Here is a 13,285-nt window from a genome sequence, read left to right as displayed (position 1 = left end):
GATAACCACAGAAATGTTGGTCATAAAATGATAGAGCAAACAAATAGGAAAGCAAACAATCCAAGAAGAGAAAGTATCAAAATATATATATAATAAAAAGTAAAAAATTAAAAATTAAAAAAAGGAAAAAAAAAGGAAAAGGAGGGCACCACTAGGAAAATTACTTTTCTTCTTTTTTTTGAGTATATACAAACAAGTCTCCTTTTCAAGGCAGTGGGGTTCCAGTTTAAATATATATATATAATTATGCTGCAGTATAGTTTCTAGACAACAGGTGGTGCTGTGAGTGGTCCCTACGCTAATACCAAAAATAGGGGAAAAGAGAAAAAATATATATATATACACACACATATATGGAGAATCTTTGCTGGCAGGATGCCAGATTCTCCCTACAACAGTTCCTGCAGAGTGTTGGGCGTCTTGGATTAACTTCAGATGCCAGATAGCTCACTGCAGATCAAATTGAGTTCTCTGTGCTTCTGGGGGAGGTGTTATGGAGATGCCATTTTGGAGGTTTTACTTTACATCTGGTTCTTGTCTGGCCGCCCGCTTCTATCTGTCCTCCGAACTTGGGACACAAGTTCGCACTTCGACAGACTTTCACTCAACTCCTAATTTCCCCTGGAATAGAAAACCGTTGTGGTCCTAGGGAAAAAAGCTGGGGCTGCCCCTTTTGCAGTCCGTGTTCAGTTTATTTCCAGAGTGGGAGGAGCTACAGCCACAGCCGCCCGCTGCTGCTGCCGCTGCCTGTCGCAGCAGGTTGTTCAAAAGATTTTTAAGTGTTTGTAGAAGGGAACCGATTCCCTGCACTCGACTCCTGGTTTCCTCTCAAACAAATTTGTGTGGTCCGAGGGAAAAGAGCTAGAGGGCTCCTTTTGCCCTCGGAATTTAGTTTATTTCTGATGGGGGAGGGGCTATAACTGCTGCCGCTGCAGCACGTTCAAAAGACTCTTCAGTGATTGCAAGACGGGAACTGATTCACCCTGCCTGTCCCCGCATCAGTGCAGCTCCACACAGACTTCCAAAATTATAGGATGGATCGGTTCCCAAGCAGAGTCCCTTCCTCTTGAGTTTCTGTCCGAATGCCTGGATCCCTGGCACCCCAAACTGGGTCCAAATGTCTCCCGTTTCTGGCCGCCAAATTCCGCCCGGGAATCCACGCCTCACCACACTCTCCGCGAGACTCGCAAACTCCCCGCGAATTGGGCACAGGAGCCTTTCGTTGGGGAGGGATTGGTTTCTGTCTCTCAGGAAGCAAGCCTTGGATCTGGCGCCACAGGGCGCAGATGGCGCCCTTTCAGCTGCTGCCCTGAGTTTTTCTGGCTGACACCGTAGTTCTGGGCTACACTTCCAATCCAGCAATTCACCTCTTTGCTGCTCGCCCTGCACTGCTTATCCGCACAAGGACTCCACGCAGAAGAGATCCAATAAGCCCACTCTCACCTGAAACCACCGGGAGAATTGATTCAGGGATGCATCTCCTCCGCCATCTTGCTCTGCCTCCTCGTTTTTTTTTTTTTAATTTTTTATTTAGCATTTACTATCTTAAACATGTTACATAATATACTTATTTATTTTGTTTACTATGTATTATCTGTCTCCAGTCTACTCTCCCCTTCCATCCCACAAGGTTTGCCCTCAATGTTTCCCAAGTGTCTAGAACAGTGTTTGGCAATCAAGTAGGTGCTTAACTCTTAGTGGAAAAATAAAAAAGAGAATAAATAAGGATTAATACGATTTATCCTCTGTTCCCAACATTCAAAGGTATAGAAGTTTACAAAATACATACATGCAAATATATATTAATAAAACAAATTTTAAGAAAAACAGAAATATAACAACAAATCCTTAAAAGAATTCTGCTGAGTTATACTGGCTTCCTATAGATTCTATTTTTACATGATATTAGTATGTCCATTTTATTTTTATACTTCTGCTTAGATTGAATACTAGATTGTTGGCTTGGTGCCTGTGGTTCAAGTGGCTAAGGCGCCAGCCACATACACCTAAGGTAATGGGTTCAAATCCAGCCAGGGCCCGCCAAACAACAATGATGGCTGCAACCAAAAAATAGCCAGGCGTTGCGGCAGGTGCCTGTGGTCCCAGCTACTTGGGAGGTGGAGGCAGGAGACTTGCTTGAGCCCAGGAGTTGGAGGTTGCTGTGAGCTGTGATGCCACAGAACTCTACCCAGGGAGACAGCTTGAGGCTCTGTCTCAAAAAAAAAGTAAGAATACTAGATTGTCAAAATAGAAAATGAAAATTAGGGGGGTAGAAAAAAATCACAGGAGTTAAACTGACGTAGGATAAATAAAGTAAATTTTGATAATTATATTTTAAAATAAATTAATAAGGTAATAAGTCCTTATTGTCCCATATATGGCATAAAGTAAGTTCAATGCTTTACTTAAAAGAATAGAAAGATGGCGGCACCCATAGCTCAGTGGTTAGGGCTTCTGCCACATACACTAAGGCTGGCAGGTTTGAACCCATCCCGGGTCAGCTAAAATCAACAATGACAGCTGCAACAAAAATTAGCCAGGCATTGGGGCAGGTGCCTGTAGTCCCAGCTACTTGAGAGACTGAGGCAAGAGAATTGCTTATGCCCAAGGTTGCTGTGAGCTGTGACATCACAGCACTCTACCCAGGGTGACAAAGTGAGAGTCTATCTCAAAAAAAAAAAAAAAGAATAGAAAGATAATACTATTTCAAGACGTCTGAAGCACATACTGTCTTAGTAAGTGGTAAGCCAAAACCCCCTGTTTCACTCTAGTAAGTGACTGTATCAATCAGGGTTCTCCAGAGAAAAAGAATCAGTATATATTTCTTTTCAAATAATATGAATTTTAAAGAATTTTATTTAAAGAATTGTATTATGCAAATGCACAGTCTTGCAAGGCTGAAGTTCATATTAATAGAGCAGACTAGCAGACTCATATAGGAACTGATACAGTCTTATATCCAACTTTTTACTTCTGAAAAACTTCACTTTTTTGCTTTAAGGCAGCAGTTCTCAACCTTTGGGTCACGACCCCTTCGGGGTCGAATGACCCTTTCACAGAGGTCACCTAAAACCATCACATACACCCCATACAAATACAGGTGTATGAAAGTAAGTTTATGGTTGGAGGTCACCCCAACATGAGGAACTGTATTAAAGGGTCACAGCATTAGGAAGGTTGAGATCCACTGCTTTAAGGCCTTTTAGCTAATTAGATGAGGCATACTCATACCACTGAGGTAAATCTCCTTTATTTTTTTTTTTTTTTTTGAGACAGAGCCTCAAGCTATCCCCCTGGGTAGAGTGCCATGGCATCATAGCTCACAGCAACCTCCAACTCCTGGGCTCAAGCGAGTCTCCTGCCTCAGCCTCCCAAGTAGCTGGGATTACAGGTGCCCGCCACAATGCCCGGCCATTTTTTTTTTTTTTGGTTGCAGCCATCATTGTTGTTTGGCGGCCTGGGCTGGGGATTCGAACCCGCCACCTTAGGTGTATGTGGCTGGCTCCTTAGCCGCTTGAGCCACAGGTGCCGAGCCTAAATCTCCTTTATTTAAAGCTGACTGATTTCAGATGTTAATCACATCTACAAAATACCTTCACAGCAATGCCTAGATTGGTGTTTGATTACATAATTGAATATTATAGCCTATTCAAGTTGACACATCACAGTTACTAAATGCCTTCATGAAGAACCTTCTCTGAAGGATCACATAAATTCCTTCTAGAACGTCTCAGTTCTTCCCCAGTGATTTTCAATATATAGATTGCTACCTACCATCCTTCCAATTAAATAAATAATCATTGACCATCTGCTATGTAGGAAGCACTACTACAGTGTCTGTCTCAAAGGAGCTCCATGAATTTGAGGGTTTGTGGGTAGTAACTTTATTTGATCTGTCAGTGCAACTTCTTATTACATTAAAGCAAATGATTAAGCTTTCAAGGGATGCATGTGAGTAAACTTAAACATTTTCCTTAACAGGATTTGATAGTTGTTTTTTGGTTTATCAACATATCAGTTAGTGTTCAGCATTAAGAGTTGCTTTATAGAGTGAAAAGTTTTCTCAGCTGTGTTGACTGAAAATTTAAAAATAACGTCATCATTATATGAACAAAATGAGGCCACACTGTCCCTTTGTATTCTAGCTTTTTATAAGATAAACAAGTATATTCTTTATCTTTAAAGTCCACCCTGTTCTGGCTACATTTATCCTTTAATTTTATCTATTTATTCATTTTTACTACACTAATTGGTCTTTGCTAAAAATAATGAAGTAGGACCAAAAGAAAACTTTCCTGTCACATAAAAACCAAAAGGTAATGGGGGATGGTGCAAATTCATTACATTAACCAAGTGTAATGACATTTTCTTTTTGTCTTATGTAACTGAAGTTGTATCATAAGAAACAACTATAATTCTTAAAGTATCACAATTGCTAACATGAGATTATACGTAACAAATTTTGTGGACAATCTGTCGCTACAGAATTTTACTGCTGGCAGCCTTATCATCTTTGTTCCTGCAACTGTGGTGCAAACTTAGGGTTAGGCCAATAGTCAGGTCACCTTTGTTGTGGGTCCTCTCCCAACCTTAGCCTAGTTAATTGAGGCTTTTTCTCCCTCATATTTTTCTCATTCTGTCACCTTACTTAGGATTAAATTTCTCCACGACCAAGTTTCCTCCTGCTTCTTGCTAATCATCTCATGTCTAGTTTCATGTCTCTGGGCTACAGTTCTCTGGTGTTAAACCTCTCTGTATCTGACAGCAGACTTTCCTGGATCTTCATCCCCTAAATGAAACCTAGAGCCACAAAAAGACTTTACCCTAGAAGTGGGTTCTGTCTACTGACTGAAATTAATACTTGGTTGTTTACAAAACTGAATCTATGCTACTTTTAACTTTTCTTCATAGACTATGGCAGAGAACTTTCCCTAATTGCCTTCTATGTTCATACACTTGCTACACCCTAAATATTACACTAGGTTCTGTTTCTAAACTGCAAGTAAAAGACAGAAGTAACTCTGAAAATTATATATATTTCTTTCTTTTTTTGGAGACAAAGTCTCATTCTGTTGCCCTGGGTAGAGTGATGTAGCATCCTAGCTCACAGCAACCTCAAATTCTTGGGCTTGAGCAATCCTCTTGCCTCAGCCTCCCAAGTAGCTGGGATTACAGGTGCCCGCCACAACACCTGGCTAGTTTTTCTATTTTTAGTAGAGATGAGATCTCGCTCTTGCTTAGGCTGGTCTCAAAGTCCTGAACTCAAGCAAACCACCTGCCTCAGCCTCCGAGAGTGCCAGGATTACAAGTGTGGGCCACCGTGTCTGGCCTCTTTATTTTCTTTAAATTTGGCAAATTATTTTATGAAAGAAATTCATGTGCCTATCAAATATGGTAAAAAGGGAACATCCTATCTTCTCCCTCCTCTGATCTCATCTCTTGGAGAAACTATAGTTAGTAGGCTACCAAAATAGTTCCCAGCCCCAACTGCATCTTAGGATCATTTGAAGAGTTTTTCAAAATACTAATACCTGGCCTCTATTTAGTGATCCACTCCTGAATGTTTTTCATTTAGTACTACAAAAGGGGAGGCTGATTTGTAATATTTACTGATTTCCATGACATAGATACACTCTCCATGCCCAGTTTCAACCTATCAATTTTAAATAGTGAAGTCAATCAGTTGGCAAAATTCCTTAAAATTGCCCAATCATCCCTTATGACCAAGTATGAGTTGGCTTCAGCAGATCACTGCCTCCATCCTTATCCCAAACCCACAATAATTAAATCAGAATTACTGAGGATCAATTCAAGGTATATTTGTCTCACACAAAGCCCTTATAAAGAAGTGTTTTGCTCTTGGGTTTATAATAACAGTATAACCTTGGGAAACTTACTGTGCCTCAATTTTCTTCTTCTGTAACATAGGGATACTAATTATATCTACTTTATAGGCTAATTATGAAGATTAAAATAATTTAAGTAAGACACTTAGAACATGCCTGGCATGTTAATTACTAGTCTCTCTTACCTCAGTTTCTTCATATCAATAGGACTTCTTTTGAAAGACTGTTCAAACTTGACTCCAGCTGCATTTTTAATGTTAATATATTTCCTATTTACCAATATTGTGAACCTGAGTAAAAGCTGCTAAAGGCATACTCCTTTAAAGATTCATTACTGCATGAATTACTTTAAGTACAGTTTTGAGCTTTAATAATAGCTAAAGGCATAATTTAGTACTCTGAAGTGAATTTCTGAAGTGTAGGTTAAAGGTTTAGAATCACTGCTGATATCATCAAAAAGGTTTATCTCTTAAGAAAACTCTATTGACTTTGAATAATGAAATTTTAGAGCACAAAGTCTTATAGATCATTCTCTACTCACTTAAAAGGGAAAGATTTGTTGCTAATTAGGTCTGAGGTAAAAGCAAGTTCTGACAAGCCCATGGAATTTTCTCAAATATTCTTAAGATCTTGGTTTTTCCCTTCATCAATGGAGCTTTCTAGATTTAAAACAAAATGTTGAAAGGCCCTGATAACTAAACTTTAACGGGTCACATTATACGCAGGGAGACTTAGTAAACGAAAAAAATAATAGAATGCTATTTCTTTTTTTTTTTTTTTTTTTTGAGACAGAGCCTCAAGCTATCCCCCTGGGTAGAGTGCCATGGCATTACAGCTCACAGCAACCTCCAACTCCTGGGCTCAAGCGAGTCTCCTGCCTCCGCCTCCCAAGTAGCTGGGACCACAGGCGCCCGCCACAACACCCGGCTATGTTTTGGTTGCAGCTGTCATTGTTGTTTGGCGGGTCCGGGCTGGGGATTCGAACCCACCACCTTAGGTGTACGTGGCTGGCGCCCTAGCCGGTTGAGCTATAGGCGCCAAGCCTAGAATGCTATTTCTAAATAACATTACTGTACCAGCTTGGAAATACCCTCCTGCAACAATAGAATGTATGAAATTATGTATAGAATTCAACATGAAAGCAAGTTGTGGTCTGAGTTAAACATATTGAAAGATATGTCTTGTATAAATGATCTACATCCTCATGGCTCTTTTAGACTAAAAACTATTTACAGTGGGGAAAAAGTAGAATAAAATTACTACATAGGCTCGCTGACAGAATAGTAATTATGCTCCTAGCCTTGTATATTTTACTCTGTGTTTCATAAACCAGGATTTGCTTTAAAAGTGACTTTAAATTTCATGTATGATTTGAAATATCAGAGAGTGAAGACAAAAGAACCGACATTTTTAATTTCACACAGGGTACTCTAGGTAATAGTTTTCCATATGCCATCCCATCCTGTGAAGTCCTGTGACACCTATGGAAGCTAGGTTTTGTAATTCATTAAAGGTTTAGGATTAAGGTTTCATAAAGCTTCTTTATATCTTTTGGTCTGACTCCAACATTCTTTGTTAATATAGTCATACACATGATACTTATGAAAACACAGAATAAATGCAGTTTTTTTCTCTAAGGGCATTACATGCTAAGGTATCTGCCTTGTACACACTTTGTAATCTATGCTGACGATAGAAATCATCACATCTTACTTATCTTTACATCTAACACCAAGCATTATTCTCCAACACATAGAGGTACCCAATAAAGGCCTGTTAACAAAAATATTGGCATCAAAGAAAAACTTTTTTTTTTTTGCAGTTTTTGGCTGGGGCCAGGTTTGAACCCCCCACCTCCAGTATATGGGGTCGGCACCCTAGTCCTTTGAGCCACAGGTGCTGCCCTAAAGAAAATCTTTAAGTCTGAAATAACTAGAAACATTCTGACATTATTTGGTATGTATTAAATAGTTCAAAATAAATTTTATTACAATTTAAATAACTATAATTTAAATGTTTCATAATAACATTTTTAAAAGCGAGGCAACAAGAATATCTGTATGATGAATTACCAGAAATGTTTCTGAAAGTCAGAAGTCTGTAAACTGTGTAAAATTTTAAATGATGGAATGTTTTTATATTTGTATTGTGAAATTGAAATATTATGTGAGAAGCTTTTTTAAATTATGAAACCAAAATACAGTGAAGAAACTCTCTATGGGATTACTCCCCTAACTCAACAATATCAGCAGTTTTCTACATCTTTATTACTACACGCAAACACACACACATGCAAATGTAGTAGTTTTGCCCGTTCTATATAAAAGTGGAGGACACAAGAATGGAAGTGGTCTACGCAAGGTTCTATAAAGAGAGATGGCTCTGGTTCTCTCTCCAATGGTCTCTCTAGGAGATTCATACTTATCATTTATTCACTGAACAATTTTCTTTTTTTAATTTGTTTTTATATTTATTTATTTATTTAATTTGCAGTTTGGGGCCGGGGCTGGGTTTCAACCCACCACGTCTGGTTTATGGGGCCGGCGCCCTACTCCTTTGAGCCACAGGGGCCGCCCCTGAACACTTTTCTTAATAAGCCTTCAGAGAAATTAGTAGTCATTATTTTCTTTGTTGTTCCCAATGTTCTTAAAAAGGTTAAATAATGAGGGGGAGAACATATCAATAAAATGCAAAAGGAAGAAGAAAGTTTTGTCTCTGAAGACCTAGATAGTAACAGTCAATATAACTCTTCTTCCTCAAAAGGTGCCCATCAACCTAGGAATGGATTAACAAACTGTGGTGGAGATATATATATATATATATATATATCATGAAATACTATTCAGCCATAAAAATGATGGTGACTTGACAACCTTTGTGTTAACCTGAATGGAGATGAACACATTCTTCTTAGTAAAGTATTACAAGAATTGAAAAGCAAATATCTAATGCACTTAATACTAATATGAAGCCAGTAGATGATCTAATTCATGCCCACAAAGGAGAAAAACTCATTTCAATTTAAGTTAGGGGGGGAGGAGGAATGGGGGAGAGGGGAGGAAGGAGGTTTGGGGTGCTCCCGCTTTATGGGCACAATGTAGGATTTTATGACACATCTTTTGGGTATGGGGCATAACTACAAGAGGGACTTTACCTAAAAAATTCAAATATAGTCACCTGGTTGTTTATATCCTCACATTAACGTGAAATTAAAAAAAAAAAAAGAAAAGATATTATCCTTGAACTTGCACAACAACAAACTATACCTGCTAGATGGCCTGTTTGAAGGCCTCAAAAGTCAAGATCTTAAAACTCTCAAAAATTAAAGTGAGAAGAGGGGGCCTGGTCAAATTCAGATGAAAGGTAGGTGATAGTGCATACTGCGTTGATGACAAGAGACAGGTTCCCCGGTAAACACTGGTCACCTCTTGGCAAATCCACTGGCTGGACCACCACTCCCTGTTCCTCTTTCTCTCCTAGGAGCAGCTTGTGTGAATACTTCAAGGAAAACAAGAATACAAAAATGCTCAAAGACCCCTGTGAGTGTGTGACAGGGAAGACCGGGCAGGGTAAGGGGGTAAGAAGGGGACATTCCTAGGGGCCCTGGTCCAGGGTGTGGCAGCCCATGATCTTTGCTTCTCCTCCCCTCACAGACCTGAAGAGGCAGCTGCTAAAACACACAAAATGTGACATCATGGACACCTTCAGCTTGTTTCCCAAAACTCAATATGACCTCAGCTCCTTCCTGGTGCACATATGGTTCCACACGGTGAGCGCCTGCTTCCTTTCTCAGGCAGGCCCAGAAAGCCTGATGTGGGTGGGAAGTTAAGGAGGGTCCTTTTCAGGAAAGGATGCTCTGCTTTTCTGTGAATGGAGTGTTCAAGGAAGGTGAGTGTCTGTAGAGTCCCCTCCCAGGTCCCACACTGCTCCCTCTCCTGACTGGACTTACTCTCAGGATTCTCTGAGTTTCCTTGACCCGTTGTTCCCTTCCTTCCTACTCCCCCTGTGTTCTTCTGGTCCTACTTTACCCTCAAAGATTGACCTTTTTTTTTTTGTTCTTTCCAAGACAGACTCTCCCTTTGTAGCCCTGCGTTGAATGCTGTAGTGTCATCATAGCTCATAGCAACCTCAAATTCTTGGACTCAAGCAATCCTCTTGCCTCAGCCTCCCAAGTAGCAGGGACTATCGGCACCTACCACAACATCTGGCTAATTTTCCTATTTTTAGTAGAGATGGTGTGCTCTTGCTCAGGCTGATTTCAAACTCCTGAGCTAAGGCAGTCCCAAGTGCTTGGGATTACAAGCATGAGCTACCACACCTGGCCAACCTATCTCATTTTTGTCATAGATTGAATAAAAGTTTAGAAATACTTTGTATACTATCAAAAGAAAAAAATAATTAAAATGTGAAAAGCTGGGAGAACATACTTGCAAACAATATCGCACATTTTGTGTTACTGTATCTATGCATAGAGGACCTTTTCTAACCGGGACAGAGGGTAACAAAGATCAACAATTAATTTACCTAAATATCAAAATGATTCTTTAATAAATTTCTGCACAGCATCCAACCACATTGGCTAAAAAAAAATGAAAATCTGGAGATGTCACAATATGTGAAAAATCCAATTTGGAGAAAATTTATTTGACTGAAAATTTAAAAAAGAATATATTTGCATGTGTGTAGGTATATATATACATATGCATGTTACTTACAAATATTTCAAATAAACACATTGCACACCTAAAAAAATTATTTATTTATTTAAGACAGATTCTTGCTGTTTCTCCCAGGGTAGAGTGCAGTGGCACATCATAGCTCACTGCAACCTTAAACTTCTGAGCTTGAGTAATCCTACTGCCTCAGTCTTCCAAGTATCTGCCACTACAGAGGGACCATGTATCTATTTTTTTTGTAGAGATGGGTATCTCACTCTTGCTCATTGAACTCCTGCCCTCAATTAATTCTCCCACCTTGGCCTCTCAAAATTCTAGGATTACAGATGTCAGCCTCCATGCCCAGCCCACCAATCTATTTAAAGTAGATATTTTTAGTGCATGGTGAAGGGATAATATAGATATAAGTTGCAGAATGGTTTTAGCTCCAAAATATACATTTTATAGTGTTTAATACTTTGTAATTAGGCAAATTTGTTGAAATCCTTGAGAATATCCAATAACAAATTGACAAAAATGTACTAGTTTAGGAAATGTCTCCCGTGATACTCTTTCATAAAAAATAAAAATTACACCTCTTTGCTTGGTAGTTTATTTATATACATGTATGCTTCTTTGCTTTATGCTTACTTCATCCCACAGGTTCACACTCTTACATGTGTATTTCTCTTCTGCTCACTCAGGGGTTGGAAGGACTCTCTGAGAGGATAGAGACCTAGGAAGGCACTTCTTCCAGGGGGCGTAGAAAATACTGGAAACCTCTGGCTGATGCACTCAGGCTCCACTCTCTCTCTCCCTTGTAAAGTTTTCTGGTTTAAAACTTTCAGATCTGAGCAAAATCGAGACCCTGTCTCTACTAAAAAAAATAGAAAAACTGAGGCAGAAGGATTACTTAGCCCCATTCGGAGGTTTCAGTGAGATATGATGCCACAGCACTCCACCTAGGGTGACAGCTTGAGACTCTATCTCAAAAATAAAATAATAAAACTTTCAGAGCTACAATTCTGGCTCTGACCATTAGGGGGCATCTTTCTTCATGACTACTATATTTTTTGAAAACCAAAAGGCATGGGGTTTTTTGGCGATGGAGCTGGGGGTTAAATCTCTTACTCCAATGCTCCACCAAACTTTGGCTATTTCCCTTATACAGGCAGCCTCTAGTGTGACCTCTGGGGGGTGAGCTAAAGTTATTTCCTGACATGTGCCTATTTTCAGATATTTCTGTAACTTCTTTAAGTAAATCCCTATATTATAGGTAGATTTATTAAAACTATTCATGGTGGCATCATGCCCATTCAATAGGACTCAGTTCCAGTGGCCATATCTCCCCATAATGTCTGAATTACCCCCAGACGAGATTCTATACCTCCTTGAACCTCAGCAACTTTCAAGAGATCAAGGACATGTTAATTCTTCAGATAAGAATGTGTTCCAGTGTGTTCCATGAATGAATACAATGTAATATAGAGGACAAAGTCTGGCAATCAGAGTTCAGTGTTTGTATCCACAAGTACCATTCCTGCAGGAGATGTTCCTTTGGAAACACCTCCCTGGTTGTTACTCTGGTAGCAAACTTAGGGGGCAGTAAGAACAGGAAGTTAAGTCTCCTCTGGTACCCAGGCATCTCCTCTCTATGCCTTTTGGGAAGGAATTTCCTGTAAAGACTCCATTTTGTTTGTGTAGCCCTGACCAAGTAGCCTATCTAGTAACTGCTCTCAGCAGCCCTTTCAATCTTCTCCAAATTTCGTCTCCAGAACATTCAGTTTCTTTTCAAGAGAGCCCTGTGAAGACATTGGTCACTTCCTTCAGGACGCAGCATGGGTGAGTTGGTCAGCACGAGGCTTTGGCTTTAGGTCCTTACAGGGTAGGAGAGATTCTATGCCCTCCCCACCTGTGCCCCAACCTACAGGACACTCAGCAGACTGCCCTTTAAATTGATGGTGGCAAAGGCCTGGGCTGTTTTCTACTTTCTTGAAGACATAGACCTTGTGGGTCCTGACACATCCATCCTTGCTCCACATGGAAAACCTCTCCTTCGGCTGTAATCGTGGCTGAGCTCAGCTATTCCCCTGGTATATAGGGGAATAGTCTGTCATGTTTGGAGACTCAATAGTCTCAAAGTCTGGAGAATGAGAGAGGGTGATCTGAGGTGGGGAGCATTGGAAGTTAACAGCCTTGGGATTTATACTAGGGGTGGTGGAGGGGCAGGGGATCTACCAGTACTCTTAAATTTTCACAGCAAGCATTCAAAGTAGATTGTATTACCCCATAGCTTTGTTGATGGCTTGCTTTATGGCCTAGCATACGACGTATTCTGAAATGCTACCTGCGTTGTCATATTTAGTATTCTGTTAGGTAAATTTTGTTCTATTGTTTAAATCTTTATCTAACTGACTTTTTGTCTGTTTTATCTGCCACTAAGTGAGGTATGTTAAAAATTTCCCACTGAGATTATGAACGTGTCCATTTCTCCATTTACTTCTGTCAGCTTTTACTGCGTGTATTTTCTCCAGTTACTTCCATGCATTTTTGCTGTGTGTATTTTGGCTCTGTGTTAAAAGATGCATACATGGGGTCTAATTGGTCATCCTGTGTGCTATGCTGTACACTTATCATGTCACGAGCTCATGGAGAGTAAATAGGTTCTTGTACCTAAAAGCATGATAAGTGTACAGCATAGCACACAGGATGACCAATTAGACCCCATGTAACAGTGATACAAGGTGCTGGAACCTATTTCCCATGAATTCAAAAGTCAGTGTT

General features: G+C 39.8%; 1 protein-coding gene across 1 annotated transcript in view; it reads left to right on the top strand.

The window, feature by feature from the left end:
• Positions 1–12,339: 12,339 nt before the first annotated feature.
• Positions 12,340–13,285, top strand: part of LOC100963914 (nuclear RNA export factor 2-like) — a 21,575-nt gene continuing 20,629 nt past the window's right edge. Inside the window, exon 1 of the mRNA XM_012813854.1 lies at positions 12,340–12,343. Within this exon, the coding sequence (XP_012669308.1) occupies positions 12,340–12,343 (4 nt within the window). The remainder of the gene's footprint in view (positions 12,344–13,285) is intronic.

Source organism: Otolemur garnettii, unplaced genomic scaffold, assembly GCF_000181295.1.
Source record: "Otolemur garnettii isolate 467f Iridium unplaced genomic scaffold, OtoGar3 scaffold00319, whole genome shotgun sequence".
Taxonomy (NCBI): Eukaryota; Metazoa; Chordata; class Mammalia; order Primates; family Galagidae; genus Otolemur; species Otolemur garnettii.
This window is presented reverse-complemented; position numbering and strand designations above follow the sequence as displayed.